Source organism: Triticum urartu, chromosome 2 (genome assembly GCF_003073215.2).
Source record: "Triticum urartu cultivar G1812 chromosome 2, Tu2.1, whole genome shotgun sequence".
Taxonomy (NCBI): domain Eukaryota; kingdom Viridiplantae; phylum Streptophyta; class Magnoliopsida; order Poales; family Poaceae; genus Triticum; species Triticum urartu.
This window is the reverse complement of record NC_053023.1, coordinates 667,525,489-667,547,319: the sequence shown is the minus strand read 5'-3', so window position 1 is coordinate 667,547,319 and position 21,831 is coordinate 667,525,489. Positions and strand designations below refer to the sequence as shown.

The 21,831-nt window shown below is 41.8% G+C and overlaps 1 protein-coding gene across 1 annotated transcript; it reads right to left on the bottom strand.

Moving 5' to 3' along the window:
- Positions 1–16,831: 16,831 nt before the first annotated feature.
- Positions 16,832–21,351, bottom strand: LOC125539590 (clathrin interactor EPSIN 1-like). The gene is made up of 11 exons (XM_048703082.1): positions 21,039–21,351; positions 20,857–20,908; positions 20,284–20,363; positions 20,116–20,194; positions 19,844–19,927; positions 19,611–19,756; positions 19,287–19,508; positions 18,785–18,864; positions 18,212–18,399; positions 17,443–18,049; positions 16,832–17,357 (listed from the first exon to the last, which is right to left on the bottom strand). Exons 1-11 carry the CDS (start codon positions 21,077–21,079, stop codon positions 17,098–17,100), a joined length of 1,839 nt encoding a protein of 612 aa, XP_048559039.1. The 5' UTR covers positions 21,080–21,351; the 3' UTR covers positions 16,832–17,097.
- Between the last annotated feature and the right edge of the window lie 480 nt (positions 21,352–21,831).

Sequence of the window (21,831 nt, the reverse complement as noted above, 5' to 3'; positions counted from 1 at the left end):
CTGATCCATTTTGAACTTCTTCAAAACTTTATCAAGGTATCTGCTTTGTGAAAGTCCAATTAAGCGTCTTGATCTATCTCTATAGATCTTGATGCCCAATATATAAGCAGATTCACCGAGGTCTTTCATTGAAAAATTCTTATTCAAGTATCCTTTTATGCTATTCAGAAATTCAGTATCATTTCCGATCAACAATATGCCATCTACATATAATATCATAAATGCTATAGAGCTCCCACTCACTTTCTTGTAAATACAGGCTTCTCCAAAAGTCTGTATAAAACCATATGCTTTGATCACACTATCAAAGCGTATATTCCAACTCCGAGAGACTTGCACCAATCCATAAATGGATCGCTGGAGCTTGCACATTTTGTTAGCACCTTTTGGATCGACAAAACCTTCTGGTTGCATCATATACAACTTTTCTTTAAGATATCCATTAAGGAATGCAGTTTTGACATCCATTTGCCAAATTTCATAATCATAAAATGCGGCAATTGCTAACATGATTCGGACGGACTTAAGCATCGCTACGGGTGAGAAGGTCTCATCGTAGTCAATTCCTTGAACTTGTCAAAAACCTTTTGCAACAAGTCGAGCTTTGTAGACAGTAACATTACCGTCAGCGTCAGTCTTCTTCTTGAAGATCCATTTATTTTCTATGGCCTGCCGATCATCGGGCAAATCAACCAAAGTCCACACTTTGTTCTCATACATGGATCCCATCTCAGATTTCATGGCCTCAAGCCATTTTGCGGAATCTGGGTTCATCGTTGCTTTCTCATAGTTCATAGGTTCGTCATGGTCAAGTAACATGACCTCTAGAACAAGATTACTGTACCACTCTGGTGCGGATCTTACTCTGATTGACCTACGAGGTTCGGTAGTAACTCGATCAGAAGTTTCATGATCATCATCATTAGCTTCCTCACTTACTGGTGTTGGAATCACTGGAACTGATTTCAGTGATGAACTACTTTCCAATAAGGAAGTTGGTACATTACCTCATCAAGTTCTACTTTCCTCCCACTCGCTTCTTTCGAGAGAAACTCCTTCTCTAGAATGGATCCATTCTTAGCAACGAATATCTTGCCTTCGGATCTGTGAAGAAGGGGTACCCAACAGTCTCCTTTGGGTATCCTATGAAGACACATTTCTCCGATTTGGGTTCGAGCTTTATCAGGTTTAAGCTTTTTCACATAAGCATCGCAGCCCCAAACTTTTAAGAAAAGACAACTTGGGTTTCTTGCCAAACCACAGTTCATAAGGTGTCATCTCAACGGATTTAGATGGTGCCCTACTTAACGTGAATGCGGCTGTCTCTAAAGCATAACCCAAAAACGATAGCGGTAAATCAGTAAGAGACATCATAGATCGCACCATATCTAGTAAAGTACGATTAAGACGTTCGGACACACCATTACGCTGTGGTGTTCTGGGTGGCGCGAGTTTCGAAACTATTCTGCATTATTTCAAATGAAGAACAAACTCACAACTCAAATATTCTCCTCCACGATCGGATCGTAGAAACTTTATTTTCTTGTTATAATGATTTTTCACTTCACTCTGAAATTCTTTGAACTTTTCAAATGTTTCAGACTTATGTTTCATTAAGTAGACATACCCATATCTGCTCAAATCATCTGTGAAGGTGAGAAAATAACGATATCCGCCGCGAGCCTCAATGTTCATTGGACCACATACATCAGTATGTATGATTTCCAATAACTCTGTTGCTCACTCCATTGTTCTGAAGAACGGAGTTTTAGTCATCTTGCCCATGAGGCATGGTTCACAAGTACCAAGTGATTCATAATCAAGCGATTCCAGAAGTCCATTAGAATGGAGTTTCTTCATGCGCTTTACACCAATATGACCCAAATGGCAGTGCGACAAATAAGTCGCACTATCATTATCAACTCTGCATCTTTTGGCTTCAATACTATGAACATGTGTATCATTACTATCAAGATTTAGTAAAAATAGACCACTCATCAAGGGTGCATGACCATAAAAGATATTACTCATATAAATAGAACAACCATTATTCTCTGATTTAAATGAATAACCGCCTCGCATCAAACAAGATCCAGATATAATGTTCATGCTTAATGATGGCACCAAATAACAATTATTTAGGTCTAATACTAATCCCGAATGTAGATGTAGAGGTAGTGTGCCGACGGCGATCACATCGATGTTGGAACCATTTCCCACGCGCATTGTCACCTCGTCCTTAGCCAATCTTCGCTTAATCTGTAGCCCCTGTTTCGAGTTGCAAATATTAGCAACAGAACCAGTATCAAATACCCAGGCGCTACTGCGAGCATTAGTAAGGTACACATCAATAACATATATATCAAATATACCTTTCACTTTGCCATCCTTCTTTTCAGCCAAATACTTGGGGCAGTTCCGCTTCTAGTGACCAGTCCCTTTGCAATAGAAGCACTCGGTCTCAGGCTTAGGTCCAGACTTGGGTTTCTTCACTTGAGCAGCAACTGGCTTGCTGTTCTTCTTGAAGTTCCCCTTCTTCCCTTTACCCTTTTTCTTGAAACTGGTGGTCTTGTTGACCATCAACACTTAATGCTCCTTCTTGATTTCTACCTCCGCAGCTTTTAGCATTGCGAAGAGCTCAGGAATTGTCTTATCCATCCCTTGCATATTATAGTTCATCACGAAGCTCTTGTAGCTTGGTGGCACTGATTGAAGAACTCTGTCAATGACACTATCATCATGAAGATTAACTCCCAGCTGAGTCAAGAGGTCGTGGTACCCAGACATTCTGAGTATATTTTCACTGACAGAACTATTCTCCTCCATTTTGTAGCTGTAGAACTTATTGGAGACTTCATATCTATCAATCCGGGCATTTGCTTGAAATATTAACTTCAACTCCTAGAACATCTCATATGCTCCATGACGTTCAAAATGTCGTTGAAGTCCCGGTTCTAAGCCGTAAAGCATGGCACACTGAACTATCGAGTAGTCATCAGCTTTGCTCTATCAGGTGTTCACAACATCTGGCGTTGCTCATGCTGCAGGTTTGTCACCTAGCGGTGCTTCCAGGACGTAATTCTTCTGTGCAGCAATGAGGATAATCCTCAAGTTACGGACCCAATCCGTGTAGTTGCTATCATTATCTTTCAACTTAGCTTTCTCTAGGAACGCATTAAAATTCAATGGAACAACAGCACGGGCCATCTATCTACAACAACATAGACATGCAAAATACTATCAGGTACTAAGTTCATGATAAATTAAAGTTTAATTAATCAAATTACTTAAGAACTCCCACTTAGATAGACATCCCTCTAATCATCTAAGTGATCATGTGACCCATATCAACTAAACCATGTCCGATCATCACGTGAGATCGGGTAGTTTTCAATGGTGAACATCACTATGTTGATCATATCTACTATATGATTCATGCTCGACCTTTCGGTTTTAGTGTTCCGAGGCCATATCTGCATATGTTAGGCTCATCAAGTTTAACCTGAGTATTATGCGTGTGCAAAACTGGCTTCCACCCGTTGTATGTGAACGTAGAGCTTATCATGCCTGATCATCATGTGGTGTCTCGGCACGACGAACTATAGCAACGGTGCATACTCAGGGAGAACACTTATACCTTGAAATTTAGTGAGAGATCATCTTATAATGCTACCGCCGAACTAAGCAAAATAAGATGCATAAAGGATAAACATCACATGTAATCAATATAGGTGATATGATATGGCCATCATCATCTTGTGCCTTTGATCTCCATCTCCAAAGCACCGTCATGATCACCATTGTCACCGGCTTGACACCTTGATCTCCATCGAAGCATCGTTGTCGTCTCGCCAACTATTGCTTCTACGACTATCGCTACCGCTTAGTGATAAAGTAAAGCAATTACATGGCGATTGCATTTCATACAATAAAGCAACAACCATAGGGCTCCTGCCAGTTGCCGATAACTGTGTTACAAAATATGATCATCTCATACAATAAAATTTAGCATCATGTCTTGACCATATCACATCACAACATGCCATGCAAAAACAAGTTAGACATCCTCTACTTTGTTGTTGCAAGTTTTACGTGGCTGCTACGGGCTGAGCAAGAACCGTTCTTACCTATGCATCAAAAACCACAATGCGGTATAGTGATTGCTTTTTGATCTTCAGAAAGAACCCTGTTCATTGAATACGATTCAACTAAAGTTGGAGAAACTGACACCCACCAGCCACCTGTGTGCGAAGCACGTCGGTAGAACCAGTCTCGCGTAAGCGTACGCGTAATGTTGGTCTGGGCCGCTTCATCCAACAATACCGTTGAATCAAGAATCAACTAGTGACGGCAAACAATATGTATATACCCACGCCCACAACTCCTTTGTGTTCTACTCATGCATATAACATCTACGCATAAACCTAGCTCTAATGCCACTCTTGGGGAACGCAGTAATTTCAAAAAAAATTACTACGCATACGCAAGATCTATCATGGTGATGCATGGCAACGAGAGGGGAAGAGTGGTGTCCACGTACCCTCATAGACCGTAAGCGGAAGCGTTATGACAACGCGGTTGATGTAGTCGTACGTCTTCACGATCTGACCGATCCTAGTACTGAAAGTACGGCACCTCCGTGATCTGCACACGTTCGGCTCGGTGACGTCCCACGAACTCTCGATCCAGTTGAGTGTCGAGGGAGAGGTTCGTCAGCACGATGGCGTGATGACGGTGATGATGAAGCTACCGGCGCAGGGCTTCGCCTAAGCACTATGATGATATGACAAAGGTGGATTACGATGGAGGGGGGGCACCGCACACGTGCTAAGGGATCAATGATCAACTTGTGTGTTCTAGGGTGCCCCTGCCCCCGTATATAAAGGAGCAATGGGGGAGGCCGGCCGGCCCTTGGGGCGCGCCAAGGAGGGGAGGAGTCCTCCTCCTAGTAGGAGTAGGACTCCCCCTTTCCAAGTCCAACTAGGAGGAGGAAGGGGGAAGGAAGGAGAGGAGAAGGGAGAAGGAAAGGGGGGCGCCGCCCCCCTTCCCTAGTCCAATTCGGACTAGAGGGGGCGGGGCGCACAGCCCTGTCTTGGCTGGCGCTCTCTCTCTCTCCACTAAGGCCCATGTGGCCCATTAGTTCCCCGGGGGGGTTCCGGTGACCCTCCGACACTCCGGTTTTCTCCGAAATCACCCGGAACACTTCCGGTGTCTGAATATAGACGTTCAATACATCAATCTTTCTGTCTCGACCATTTTGAGGCTGCTCGTCATGTCCGTGATCATATCCGGGACTCTTAACTACCTTCGGTACAACAAAACACATAAACTCATAATACCGATCGTTACCGAACGTTAAGCATGCGGACCCTACGGGTTCGAGAACTATGTAGACATGACTGAGACACGTCTCCGGTCAATAACCAATAACGGAACCTGGATGTTCATATTGGCTCCCACATATTCTACAAAGATCTTTATCGGTCAAACCGCATAACGATATACGTTGTTCCCTTTGTCATCGGTATGTTACTTGCCCGAGATTCGATCGTCGTTATCTCAATGCCTAGTTCAATCTTGTTACCGGCAAGTCTCTTTACTCGTTCCGTAATGATTATCTCGTAACTAACTCATTAGTCACATTGCTTGCGAGGCTTATAGTGATGTGCATTACCGAGAGGGCCCAGAGATACCTCTCCGATACTCGGAGCGACAAATCCTAATCTCGATCTATGCCAACTCAACAAACACCATCAGAGACACATGTAGAGCATCTTTATAGTCACCCAGTTACATTGTGACATTTGATAACACACTAAGTGTTCCTCCAGTATTCGGGAGTTGCATGATCTCATAGTCATAGGAACATTTATAAGTTATGGAGAAAGCAATAGCAACAAACTAAACGATCATCGTGCTAAGCTAACGGATGGGTCAAGTCAATCACATCATTCTCTAATGATGTGGTCTTGTTAATCAAATGACAACTCATGTCTATGGTTAGGAAATATAACCATCATTGATTCAACGAGCTAGTCAAGTAGAAGTATACTAGTGACATTCTGTTTGTCTATGTATTCACACATGTACTAAGTTTCTGGTTAATACAATTATGACATGAATAATAAACATTTATCATGATATAAGAAAATATAAATAACAACTTTATTATTACCTCTGGGGCATATTTCCTTCACTGGTGTGACAAAATCACTGGAAAAAAAATAACGCTAATAGCACGCTATAGCGTATACAGAGTTGTCTCGCTAAATAGATCAGTGTACACTATCTCGCTCATAGCATGCTAATAGTGTATTTTAAGGGCCGACGCTATTTTGTATAGCTCTATTTTTTTCTTGCACAAAACCCAACGTGTTCCCTTATTATGGCCTAATCATGGACTTGAAGAAATCCATGGCTGCTTGCAGCGTCCGGTGTATGAAGCGACACTGCAATTTGCTGGCTCACGGCCTTGCAGCGCTAACTAGGAGCTCAGGGACTAAGTGCCAAGTAGTTTACGTTCTCTGATCCTCTCGGAATGTAATGCTCTTTCTGAGTAGGGTTCTCCTGCTCTAGATCTCAAAAATAAAGTGGGATGCCTCACTTATAGATTCAAGTCTGATGTATTGGAAAAAATTATGAAATTCATGCCAATTTGTACAATTCATGGAGTATATTTCTCTCTCAGTATGTGCATTTGCTCACATGGACGCATCAGAACCAGGAACACAGGCGATCGATCAACAAACACTACTAGGGAAAACCCTAGTAGTAGCGCGGGTTTTGATGTTAGCAGCAGCGCGGGTGGCCGCGCTACTAATAAGGCGCTACAGCTAATTTATAGTAGTAGCGCGGTCCTTACCCGCGCTACTACTGTTGACGATATCAACAGCGCTTTTATGAACGTGCTACTATTACTTAGCTGTAGCGATTTCACAGTCCCTCGCTACTGCCATATCTTTCATCATTTTTCCCCTGTACCCCTTTCCCTTTCAGTTTCCCTTTCAGATACTAGATACTAGGTACTGCTAGTAGATATCAAATTTATAAACCATTACTGGGTAGTACTCCCTTCGTTCCAAATTACTCGTCGTGGTTTTAGTTCAAACCTCGACGAGTAATTTGGAACGAAGGGAGTACTAGATAACAATTTCATGCATAGTCAACATGCATCCTCAAGCAGTACAAGGTCATATCAACGGCGATCATCATACGTAGTTCTAGATGATATCAACGACGATCATCATATGTAGGTCTAGATGATATAGCCCCACACACATATGTAGTTCTAGATGATACAGCCACACACACATATGTAGTTCTAGATGATATCGAAGACAATCATCATCCTCAAGCCTGGGTGGTTGGTGTTCCTGATAGTAATTAGGATGGCCTGTCCAATACGAAGATTCTTGCCATCGAGGAATTTCTTCCATCCAACCGAGTTTAAGTGTGTGCGACCGTCCGTGTCCACGCGGTAAGTACAGGTTGTGATGGAGCCCCTTGCAGTAAGGCGTAGTCCAGCTGAGCCTTTTTCATCGGGCTCGATACCATAACTCACAGATAGGCTCTTTGCCAATTTCTAAATAAGAAAAACATTTCAATTAATAAATAGCCTCGCAAATAAGTACATATGGATTATCTACACTATTAACAGTTTCCTTAGATTCTACACTAATAAGCATGTGATCGAACTCTACACTAAAACATATCATCGACTAGATTCCACACAACATACCATATCATTGGACTGTACACTAAGTATTTCATCGGATAATTTGCATTTGTAAGTATAACATACCATATCATGTCGATCAACCATGGTATTTGTCAGGCGGGTCACGAATGGCACCCCGACAAAGTCAGCACGTGGCGGAATTATGTCCCACAGGTTGGACACCTCCTCCTCGCTCAGCCTTGTTCTTTGAGCTACAATGGCTTCATGAAGTGGGTCCTCATCATCTTCATCGAGTGGGTCCTCATTATCTTCATCATCTTCGTCATCTTCATCATCTTCCACCAGGTTGAGATAAATGACAGCCATCTTGGGTCTTTCTGCTCTGAAGGAGAAGCTGATCAACTCACCACCAGTAAGACGCATGCGAACGACGAAACAGGCCCATCCATCTCCTCCAATCTACAACATATTGCGTCCTTTCTCGACCTCCATAGTGTACGCCCCCCAGGAGCCTCAAATGTCACAGTGTCGCTTGTTGAATTTCAACCTCACATTGCATGGGACGAACTGTGTAAAATAAGCAAAATGACACAATGTAGTAATGCCAACACTAAAAATAAAATAGTTATTACATTTCATCTAATTTCTTACCGCCGCATGACGAAAACCCGGCTCGAAGTAGATGCCGAACAGCTTGCCAGTTGCAAGGCTGCTGGCGCACCTTGACTTGCACAGTCGACATAGTGGTGGTAGTGGCGGCGCCATTTTTCCTAAAGCAATATGAGCAAAGGATTAACGATCCATTTCACAGGAAAGAAAAACAGTAGCATGAGATATTTTTGGTTCTTCCGCAAGAAGCAATTTGATGGACAATTATAATCCTAAGATCTAATAACATATTAGATGACAAGGTACCACCTACATTTTGCCAAAAAGTAACTTATTAAAAAAACAAAAGCAACTACGTACCTATCCATGTACAGAAAAATAACAATAAAATGGTGCATACTAAATCAACTAAATGAACTAGCCTACTAAATCAACTAAATCAAAATGTTCTAAATCAACTAAATGAACTAGCCTACTAAATCAACTAAATCAAAATGTTCTAAATCAACTAGCCTACTAAATCAACTAAATCAAAATGTTCTAAATCAACTAAATCAACTAGCCTACTAAATCAACTAAATCAAAATGTTCTAAATCAACTAAATCAACTAAATCATATCAACTAAATCAAAATGTTGCATATGAACTAGCCTACTAAATAAAAATGTAGCAGGCAGGAGGGAGAAGGAGGGGCGACTCGAGGAGGGAGAAGAGAGTAGGACGGGGGAGGAAGGCGGAGCGAGGAGGGGCCGGCCGGCGGCCAGTGGAGGGAGGACGAAGGAGGAAGGCGGAGCAAGGAGGAGGGAGGACGGAGGAGGAGGCCGGTACCGAGTCCAGCAAGGAGGAGGAGGTGACGGCGACGCAGAGGAAGGAGGGGCGACGGGGGAGGCCCGGCGCGGGGGATTGAGAGGGATCCAGTGAGTGTGTGACTGTGAGTGGATCGGATAGAGGAGATGGGGGGTGGGAGATGGAATGGCTTAGCAGTAGCGCGCTATAGAGAAAGACGCTACTGCTAAACTACCTAGCAGCAGTGCCTTTCACAAAGAAGCGCTACTGCTATGTGTCAGCATGTAAAAATAGACTTACTTCAATGTATCAAAAATACATTGATCATCAACGATCTTTTTGTGTACAATCTGATTTGTTAATATGAGTCTTCACCGGTTTAGGAACAGGTGAAGACTCATATTGCAGCCACAAATTCTACACATAAAGTTCAATGAAGACTAAGTGCTTGTCAAAGTTTGAGAAGTGACATATTTAAGATGGTAGAAACTCTCTTCACGGAGCGAGGTGGGACTAAATTTTTTAGTAAACTTAGCAGTAGCGCTTATTGGCGAAATGCGCTACTACTATGCTACGTAGCAGTAGCGCCCGTCGTTATAACGCGTTGCTGCTATAGCTAGCCTCGCGGCGGCCTCGTAGGAATTATAGCAGTAGCGCGTCTTTGAGCTGGCGCGCTACTACTATATTTATTTCACCAGCGAGTTATTCTTAAGCTCGCTACTGCTAATTAGCAGCAGCGCCTTATTTTAAAGCGCGCTACTGATAAGATTTTGTGTATAGGCTTTTCTCTAGTAGTGAAAGATCACATACAGGAACGAAAATTCTGACGCAAGAAAATCCAATAAACCAAGTCTGAGAACAGAAAAAGATCAATTTTCATGAAGGAAAAACATTCGGCAGTTTTCAACTTGACTTGCTTTTATTTTATTTTTTAAAACAAAAACGCAAGGAGCAACCGGCTTTAAATTAATAAAGCCTATCACAGGCAACAACCCAACAAATTCAGAACAACAACCAAAAAGAAAATAAAGTTACTACAGACCACGGTGAATTGGGCCACCCAAATAGAGTGCAACTAATAGGTGACAAGTGACCCCAGTTTCACCAAGGAGCACGCAGACTCTAACATAATGAGATCAGGCCTGCATGCACCTGATCCGTTCTATGGCTCGGGCACAACCAAATGGGCTTGCTCGCCTATTTGGAGGCAGCTAGGCCTTGGGTCTGGCAAGGCGATTGCTTGCCTTCTAGCGGAGGAGACTTCTACAGGCAAAATGAAGAAGGTGAAGAAGGCTCTCAGGAGCATAGGCAAGAAGAGTGATGTCATTGTTAAGGAGTCCGCGACTGTTTAATGGATGATACTCAGTCTCTTTGACCAACATCTCCGATTGGCTCATCTCCCTGGATTTGACGTGGTGTTTGTTGCCTTCAACATTGCATTCGTTAGGGGTTTCTTTGTGCCGTAGAAGTGCGGGAGATCGTGATTCTTACACGTTAGGTATGTTTCTCGGGTTAACCGTGGGGTCAAGGAGTTTCTTTTTTAGTGAGTAGTCCACATGTGATTTATATGTCTCAATTTCCGCCCAGTTTTTCATTAATTCACTAGGCAATTCTCTTCTTCTTAATTAATTAATCTATTTGAAAAAGAACATGCATCCTAATTCTATTGTTTTTCTTGTTCCTACATGTTCTGCATTTTCAGCGGTATAAATTTTCTTTGATAGAACGCACGAAATGGAGTGTTAGTCTTGGAAAGCGATGACACTTTGCACACATTAAAAAGGGGCTTATAGTCCTGTCCTTATTGATGTTCATGATTTTCTCAGAAGGACATCATGTTGTTTGGATCATAATAATTTACTATTATTTTTTGCATAATACATGTTAGCGTATTTTCATGCTTCAAACACAATACTTGACACTAAGGTGAGACATTCTGCCATTTTGCGAAAAAGTCATCTAAGAGTCTTAAAATTGCACACGGGTACAATAGCTCTTTAGATGTCGTCAGATCTATGATCCAACGATCAAGAAATCCGTATCATAGTATCACCTGAAATTTTCCCCTTATACGCAAGCAGCTATACGCATGGGATCGGTCAGTACTGAGAAGCACTAAGAAGAAGTTGCGTTGTACACAGGAGAGACCAGACCGAGGTAAATATTGCTAGATAGAAGATTTGGCAGCAAAGGTTGAAAAGTTGCTGAAGTTCGGGGAACTATATTGGGGGCAGTGTAGCAGGATCGCCGCGCTGCAGTTTGGCGACCGAAACATGGCATACTTCCAGAGTTTTGCATCGGCCGGACTGAGAAACCGTATTAAAAAGTAGAGGGTGTGTTTGGTAGGGTATATGGAGGATGCATGAGGACAAAGTTTTTAATCCGACCCATTTTTACTTGTTTGGTAGGGTGCATGGCTCACCTTGGCTATGCCCATCTGATGCAAAAAAAGGCCCTCAGCCATGTCCATCTCATGCACCCCAGAGAGGGTGCATGCAGGCAGCTATGCTCGCTTCGACCCTCATCCCCACCCACCAGACCACGGTCAGATATGTTTAAATTTTCAAAATAAATCATAATTTTAATATTTTTTTCAAAAATATTCAGAAATTCAGAATTTGTTTAAATTTTCAAAAATTCTCAGAATTACAAAAATTGTTTAAATTTATGAAAATGCTCCGAATTTTAAATTTTGTTTAAATTTTCAAAAATGCTCCAAATTTCAAATTTTGTTTAAATATTCAAAGAATGTTCAGAATTTCAAATTTTGTTTAAAATTTCAAAGAATGATCAGCATTTCAAAAATATCAAAAAAATAGTATTTTAAAAAATGAACTTTCAAAAAATCAGAATTTTAAAATTTGTTTAAATTTGTAAAAAATGTTCAAAATTTCAAAAAAAATAAAATTTTCAAAAAATTTCAGAATTTCAAATTTTATTTAAATTTTCAGAAATTGTTTAGAATTTCAAATTTTGTTAAAATTTTCAATAAAATTCAGAATTTGAAAATATGTTTAAATTTTTGTTCACATTTTTTCAATTTTGTTCACCCTTGAAAAAAATTATTCGGAATTCGAAATTGCTCAACATGTCTAAACACATGCAGGCTGACAAACAAAGTCTCACCTCAATGCATTCAGCGCTGCCAAACAAGAGCAAATGCATAGACTCAGCATGTATCAGAGGAGAACAATTAGGTTAGGTCGTCATCACCCCTCCCTCGCTGGAGCCGGGCAAAACTTGTAGTAGACAGTCTGGAAGTCGTTGTGCTAATGCCTGATAGGACTAGCATAACTAAACAACAACCGCCGTCAATGAAGAGTAGCGTAGATCGGAAGGATTCAAACCGAAGACACACGAACATTGACGAACTACGACCAGATTCGAGCAAATCCATCAAGGACAAATCCGCCGGAGACACACCTCCACATGCCCACCAAGGATGAGAACCTTATTTCATCTTCAGGGAGTCGCCGCCGCCTCGTCTTCCTGAGCAGGACACAAACCCTAACAAAACTCGAAGAAACATCTAAAAACATAGCCCTCCCAACGGCAAGGACCGGATACACTACGCCGCCATTGCCCTAAGGTCACTGAAAACGAGCCAGACCGATGGCGGCACCGGCGAGAGGCTAAGGAACCCTAAAAAATAGAGCTTGTTTGGTTTGTATGATTGTTTTCCCCATGTGGTCTATTCTGCATGCAATTTCAAAGAGAAAATTACGTTCGATGTAACCTCGAAGAAATATTCATTTATTTCTATAACAACTATGCGATGTACCTAGTTCTTCAGGAAAGTTGTGTATTTTTTCTATAGTGCAACCAAATAACGTACATACTAATTTTATTGTTTTCCTTGTTCATGCATGTTCTGCATTTTCAGCGGTATAAATATTCTTTCACAATGCACGAACTGGAGCATTAGTTTTGGAAAGCGATGGCACTTTGCACAGATTAAAAAGGGAATTGCAGTCTTGTCCTTATTGATGTTCATGATTTTTAGGCTAGAATGCCAGAATACACTAGAATTAGTTTAATTCTCACGTGAATGCAAGGACATCATGTTGTTTGGGCCACAATAATTTACCATCATTATTTGCATAAAACATGATGGCGTGTTTTCATGCTTCAAACACAATACTTGGCGGTCTACATGCCACGGCACGGCACTAGGTGGGACATTCTTGCTCCAGTGTAATTGTAAGACACACCCCAACTCCCTCCAAGACACGGGACGTGGAAGCAAGGCAGCATTGCAGCTTCATTCATATCGAGATACCAATCCAACAGCCAAGTCGTACCTATTTAACAAAATACACTCGGATGGCAAATTTCCGAAGGAGTCCATCTCCACCTGACTAGCTTGTTGATGTTACTTCGTTGAAACATCACATTCAGTGCAGTCATAAATCCTGATGGTTCTCAGTCCTATGATGAATGTGGGTTTCAGAAACATTGAAAAGGCGATCCCAATAAAGTACAAAACTTGTGTACATTGAATATGTGGTAAGGCTAAGATGAACCTAGCAACAACTAAGCTCTAGTCCTTGATTGCACAATGACTTCTTACCAATTGTTGCTCCACCTCTCTTCTCACACCTAAATAGGAACATTGCCTGTCACAACAACCATGTGATGGATGCTTTCATGCAATTCAATAGTACCATAATGAGCACATGGGTAATTGGGCATTAATTTATTGTGAGTGTCCGTCCTTCAGAAAAGTAGCTCCACTGTAATATATTGTACTCATATCAATTCATGTTCACACTTCAGTAAGAAAACCATTTGCATTTGGTCAACTGTAGAAGGTCTCCATAGCACACACCTCACCGAGGATCATCGGACCTCCAAACTGAAACCACCTAGTAAGTGGTGAACTATTGTGGCGTAGACGTTGTGTTTGATTATGCAAATCAGGAGTCCTGCATTCCCTTCCAGCATTCTAGTACATGTCCATTTAGTAGTTCTTGGTAGGATGCTTCCAGGGATCACCTAAAAATTCCAAATGAATTGGCATGCTATATGTTTGCTCTTATACATTGTTTTTTAGGGTCTTGCTTATACAACACACTGTTACGTTTTAGAGACTTCCCCAAAAGCCTGAGAAATTTTGTAGCGGTCCGTTGGATAATGTAAGACGTGCATGTTTTCTACAGATCAACATGGACTATAAATTTCTTTTATAATACTCATACTATGTACATATATACAAAATCGTAAACTATAAAGAAACTACTTGTAAGGGCCTCTATGGTTCAAATGAATTTCATAGGAATTTTAAGGATTCCATTCCTTAAGAATCTTTCCTCTGGCTTGTAGGGTTCATACTGTATGATTTTTATGATGTACTCTACTTGTAATTCCAACGAAAAATAATTCCATCGAGTCTTAAACCTCACGGAATTTTTTCTTTGTTTCAATACCAGTTATGACATGCATAGGCTTTGAGGAGAATTCAATTTTTTTCCTATGCAAGCAAATAATTTACATCTCAATTCTAATATATGTACTCCTATCCTAAGAAACATAGAGACCCTAAATATGAATTCAGCTGCATCAGTTTTCTGTTACACAACTTAGGACACATAAAAAGTGAATTACTGTCTTATCCCTATTGACGCTCACAAATTTCTGGCAGAAATAAAGGCCAGCAGACTAGAATTAGTTCAATTATCACGTGAATGCGATGACATTATGGTATTTGGAGAGAAAATCAAGGGTAGAATGCCTGAACACACTAGAATTCGTTCAATTCTCACATTTTCATCCCTGCAAAGAAATCCCACATTTTATAACTATAAGAAACAAAGAGGCCCTAAATAGGAAGTCGGAGGTATTAGGTTTCTTTACACGGCACACAAAATCAAGCATTAATCTTGGAATTAAAAAGAAATTGCAGTCTTGTCTTTGTTGATGTTCCTAAATTCAAAGAGAAAACCAAGGGTAGAATGCCATAATACACTTGAATTAGTTTAGTTATGACAATATGGTGTTTGGAATGCAATAATGTACTAGTAATTTTGCATAAAACAAGATATTGCATTCTTGTGCTCCAAACACAATAGTTGGAAGTCTACATCCCAACGGTCTCTGGCTCTAGTGTAATTCAAAGATGCGTCCCAACTTGCTCCAAGACACAGAGAGTGGCAAGAAGACTGCACCATTGCCTTGATAGTATTCAGATATCAATCCGGTTCTCAAGTTGTGCCTACTCAATAAAATGTAGTATGATGGAAAATTCTTGGGAGTCCATCTCCGCCTGACCATCTTAATGATATTACTACCAATAGAAATCCAAGCCCGCACGGTTGTAAATTCTGATGGTTCCCAGTCCTAGGATGTAGATGGGTTTCAACAACATTGAAAAGGCACTCCAATTAAGTGCAAAACTTGCATATATTGTATATGTGGTAGGCTGAAATGAATATAGCAATGACTAATTAAGCACTACTCCTTGGTCGACACATGACGGATACTTTATGAATTCTTCCTCTATCTTTCTTCTCACACTAAAATAGGGACATTTTGTGGTGTAACAACCATGTGATGGACGCTTTCATGCAATTCAATACTGTTATAATGAGCACATGGGTAATTGAGTGATTTTTTGTTGTTGTGTATTTTGTTTTATATATAAAGCGGGGCGTGAGCCTCGGATTTTTATTGTTGTGTGTGTCCCTCCCTCGGTGAAGTAGCTCCCTGATGATACATTTTACCAATTCAACTTCATAGTGTAGCTCTTTTGGGGGACTACATATGAGAAAACCCTTGCATTTGGTTGGGGCAATAGTAGAGGATATCGAGAGCACGCACCTACCTAGGACCATCACACCTCCAAACTGAAACCACATAGCAAGTAGTGAGCATGGTGGTATAGACGTTGTGTTGGGTTATGCAAAACAGGACTCCTGCATTTCCTTCCATTTACTAGTACCTGGTAGATGCTTCCAGATATCCTGGAAATCATAAATGAACTGAAATGATACATGCTTGCTTAGTTGCTCATACATTGTTCTCCTGAAGCCTGAGAAGTGTTGTAGCAGTCTGTTTGATGCATGTTTTCTAAGATAAGCATTGACCATCGATTTCTTTATAATACTCCTTGTACATAGATACAAAATCACACAACTGTAATAATTTAAGTACTTGTAAAGGCATATATGGTTCAAAAGAATTTCATAGGAATTTCAAGGATTTCTTGCTAATATTTCCTTCTGGTTTGTAGGATTGCTACCGTATGACTTTTCGTTCTTGCTACCTGCAATTTCAAAGAAAATAATTCATGTGTGTTTAACCTCACATAATTTTTTTCTTACTTCCACGACAACTATGCAATGCGCCTAGTTTTCAGTAAACTTGTACATATTTCTCCTGCAATGCAGCCAAATAATTTGCATCACAATGCTACCATATTCCCGCGCAACAGAGAAGCCAAAATATGAATTCAGCGTTGTCAGTTGTCTTTCACACAACACACAAAATCAAACGTTAATGTTGCTGTCTTGTCCCTGTTGACGCTCATAAACTTCTGAGAAAATCAAGGGTAGAATGTCAGAATACATAGAATCAGTCCAATTATAACATGAATGCCATGACATTAGTGTTCGGACGCTTTTGAATAAAACGGAATACCACATTCCGGTGGTTCCAAAACAGTGTTCAATGTAATGTTGATGGTTTCCGAAGTAGTATTTCAGAAACCCAGGAATTGAATGCAAGCACCGCAAAGCATTACAGAAGCAAAAGAGCCTACAATTTACAGAAGGTGCACATATTAAACATAAGATTGAATCGAATCATGATGTGACACAAGGGCAGCGTATCTGCAAACCCGACAAACACAACACATGCTTGACAACACTGGACAAAGACCATGATACTTGAATACTGCAGCAATTACAAGCAATGTGACCGTCAACAAAAGCGAGGTGACAAAACCAATAAAAAGATAATAAGCGCCCAAAGGCACAGTCCAGCAAAAGCAACAAACACCAGGTGCTAGAAATGTTCTCCTATGGAGCTCATTTGAAGCCACCAAACTGATACTTGTTGTAGTTTGCCAAGCTCTCGATGCCACCGCCTTGCGTAGACGGAGGAATTCCAGACATTCCTAGGCCAGATCCCCCTGCACCCATGTTCCATGAGGGTTGGCCAGATCCTCCGGCACCCATGTTCCATGAGGGTTGGCTAGATCCTCCGGTCCATGAGGATTGAGCCTTGTCGTCGAACCCATCACTAAGGCCGCCAACAACCCCAACATCGGCTAAGTTCACCTTCTTTGCTGAAATTTGCAGTGAAGAGAAACATCAACACTTCTGAAATCAAGTTTCCAACAGGGTGAGGAGGAAATGAGAGGAGGAACTTACGTCCAGTTATGTTCAGATCAATCAATCCACGGCTCAAAGAGTCAGCCCATATGCCAGATTTGACCTGAAAATTTTCTTTCTTGGTGTTGGGCTTGGGAGCTGCCAAAGGTGTTTGGTCTGCCCTTCCATTAATACTTGAAGAAAGATCAAAGGGGTCTTTAGCTGCTTCTTCAGTGTTTGCAACGAAGGCACCAAAATCAGAGGCACCAGTTTTGGGAGCAGCCAAAGGTGCTACATCTGCTTTGCCAAAATTGCCAGTGGAAGAAAAGTCGAAGGGGTCTTTAGCTGTATCCACGGTGTTTGATTCAAAGGCACCAAAGTCCGATGCTGCCTCAAGGTTCTGACTTGACGTGCTGATATTTCCAGTGGAGCTGTGTACAGGTGGTGGTGGTGCACTAGAGGTGCTGAAGTCACCAAATGGGTCAGATCCCCCAAAACTGCTTAAAGGAATATCACCGAAAGGATCAAATGGTTCAGGTACTGTGTTCTTGGACACGGAAGTATTAGCATTAGAAGATGTCCCAGAAGTTGGTGGTGGGATAAACCCAGTCTGTGGTGGAAATGCTGAAGCAAAGGTTGCATTTCCCGAAAAAAGGTCAACAGTTTCCTGCAGTATCATTTGGATGACAACACTGTATCATGATCAACGAAATTGAGAAACTACATGATTTTATAAGAATATCAAAGCACAATACTGGCAGTTTCTGGCACTGTGTCAGATAATCTTAACATATTTAGCAGCTTCGATATACAGAGAGGAGAACCAAACCTGGACATCCTGATGCGCAGCTGTTTCGGCACCTGGGATTGCCGATTGGAAATCTGCATCAGCAAACAGATCAACCTGAGGTTCTGCAGCACTTTCTGTTGCTGGAGTGGCTGCGGGCTCGCCAAGGAAATCATCCATCAAATTTGGGCCAAGAAGATCCGCCTCAGCAGTCTTTGTATTAGCTGCACCTGTAGAACAAGATAGAAATAGTCATCTCTTTGAGTTTCCAAATCCAACAAATTAGTTCATTCAAAAATAAAAAAGGCATAGCACTCCCAGTCTCAACAAACTATCAGGTCATCCCTTTTAGTAAAAACTGATTGAGCACTTGAATTGACGTTCATCTATGAATTTCTATTTACAATTAGGCGGAAGAGAATATTATAATTGTGCTACATGAAAGGTAATCTAGTTATAGCGTACATGCAAACTGAAGAGTGAACTATTTGTCAAAACATTACAGACTATAACAGACTTACATGACAAGACATGAACATGCATTCAGTACTACAGCTAAAGAAATTCCTTGCATGGAAGTAGCAGAACCAGGAAAATACATATATAATATTTTACCGTTTGAGGAAGATCCACGAGGATCAAAGTCATCGAATTCATCCTCATTGCCTTTGGTGTTAGATGGGGACTTCGAGGAGCTGCGTGGATACAAAACTTCAGTGAAGGAGTGAAATGTATAACAATAAAAGGTAAGCCCCGAGGCTAAAAATCTAGAGCCGAACTGATACTGCTGCATTTCACTTTGAAAAATATTGCTGCATTTACCATACTTAACAAGATTCAACACGAGGACCTCTTCTAATAGGAAATAGCCGCTTTAAACTAACTCTGTTTCAATAGCAAATTAGATACTACTTCACCCCGTGTGAGTTGGGACCTAACTCACCAATCATGCAACCAAGAATGCTACCTACAATTAACCCACCATATCCCACTGGCTACTCAGCGTTTATTAACGATAAAAATGGATACTGTTAGTAAAATACTACTGGCTGTAGTTTTTGAAAAACCAGCAGCAGTCATTTAACGAAGTAAAAATAGTAAAGCAGCTTTAAAATACCTTCTATCATGATCCGCGTCCTTTCTTATCTTGCTGCCAGATTTGCGCCTGCCAGTACTACTTGAAGAGGTTTTAACAGGTTCTTTGTCCCTGTAACTGTTACTGAACGAATCAGCCTCCCTTGTGCCACCAAAACTGCCATAGCGTTCACCTGAACTGTAGTTGCTACCTCCAGAGGCTGAGCTTGATCTGTATGACCCGGTTGATGATAACCCAACGTACCTTCATCCACAGCAAATATACGTTACGGTTTAAGACTGTCAAAGATAAGTACACAACTAAAAAAAGTTAGAAGATCTCATTTAATAATTTTGCAGAACCCACTTGTCACGGTTACTGGCCGCTTTCTCTCTCACAGCCTTTATTCTCTCCTTATCATTGATGATTCCCACCAGGGTTTCCACTTTCTTCCTCACATTTATTCCAGAGTCTTTTCCATTAGGTTCCACAAACTCAAAACTCGAAAGAACCTTAAAGGATACGACAAGAAAATGTTTAATCACTCGATGTAGCCTTAACTAGAAAGAGTTGTAAACAAAAGCACAGACAACACATACCGAGATTTTTGAATAATGATCGAGAATGTCATCAACTGCCCGCTCAGAACCATTCGCTATCAAGTACTCAATAATCGTCAGTGCCTGCGCATCCACAAATTTTAATTAGTGAATAGCATTGCTCATAAAAATTTACACGATACAAAGGTCTGTTTCCCTTTGGTGGTTACTGGTTAATGTGATCAATCACTGTAGAAGTGATTCCTAACAAGCTCAATATTGGTCCAATATACTATTGAAAGGATGGTCATTAGGGAATAAGAAGCAATAACCTTATACACATGACGCCAGTTTGCATCTCGCTCACCCAGCCTGGCCCAGAGGACACCCATCACCATCTGACACTCAGAGCTGCAGATTTTAGAAGTTATATGCATCATTTCAGCACAGATAAAAAGGGAGGTGGGATAGCACAACACAAACAAGACATTAAAACTTACTATTTCTTGGTGGCCTGAGCTAGCTCTGAAAGAGCAGACCCATGTGGACCCCAAGGCTCATCACTTGTCGCGTCAAGGACCTGATTTGAAAGCAAAACTTTTAGGAGAAGACATAAACTACGAAATATGATACAATGAGAGATCGAAAGGACTAGTCTTGTCAGCTATCACTCCTCGTCGGACTTCTAGCTCTAAATGTAATCATCAAAGAATCCAGCCTGATTACAGGCAAATCAAAAGCAGTGCGTGAGGAGTGCATTCGGTAGTGTATTTCGACTTATCTCTGATTCAGGTCTTAATAATTTAACTAAACCATCAGCGCAGAGTTTGACTTTTTTAAGGAACATGATTTTATTTATTGCTCCTAAAAAGTTACAACATTTATCAGTTTCCTTAAAGCACTAGTGTGGAGTGTACAGACAAGAGTGGTATCACAAGCAAGCATAGGCAAAATTCAAGTTCCATCCTACAGTCTCCACCACATGAACTAATCCGATAATTCACAGCTCCACTACCAGCAAGAGGAAACGATTTCACAGAGAAGCAGAGCTAAGATCTGGGCGAGATCCAAACCTTCTGTTCGAGCTCGGGGACCTTGAGCACCTTGAGATTGACCTCCCTCTTGCTGCAAGAGCACGCGCAGAGCAAACGGATCAGGATCTCACTCCTCACGGATCAAATTCAGCAAACGCCGTAGGCATCCTTGTAAAGCGGCTAACGGGATCGTGGCCGGTGGGCCGATCGAGAAAACTTACATCTCCCGCACGGTCTGATCGAAGGCCTTCATGAAATCCATGGCCGGCGCGGCGGCGAAGGGTCGCCGGGGACTCTATATACCGGGGGATCTGGGCTCTCAGGCGCTGAGCTGGCAGCGGCAGCCGAGCGAGTGGCCTAGGAGGCTGTGTCTGGATGGGATGGAGGCGCGGCGGCGGCTCCCCCGATCCCGGCGAGCGGCGAACCCTCGCGACGGACGGCGAGGTCGACGGCCTGCCGGGCGGAGGGCGCGCGCGTGCGGGGAAGGAGGGAGAGGAAGTGGGCGGCGAGGTGGGTGATGGCCGGTCGGTAGGCAGGAAGAGGAACCATGTGTGCTACCATTTGACGGCCAGGGTCAACTCTGGCGAGATCTGACGGCGGATATGGCACCAGCTGCAAACGCACTACTAGTACCATTGTCTCTGTCAATGCATCGCTAATCTTTTACCGTGCTACTTTTGGTTGAAGAAGAAATGGTAAATTTCACTGGTAATCTCATCATGGGATTAAGGCGCTGCTAATCTGATTTTGCGAATGCTTGTTTGGTTGTGATCTGATCGGCACAAACACCATCTGCCACTGACTGAACCAACCCACCACGAGATGCACATTTCTTTGACTGAAAGAAGAATAAGAGGGTAAACATATGGTTTGCCACATTTCTTTGGCTTCAGCTTGGCACAAGACAGCAGGTCCTCCAACATCTGAAGCTGACACACACATCTAACCTCAAGGTGAAACTCTGCTCCAATTTTGCTAGGTTTGGATTCAGTGGGAGTACACACACAGATTCCA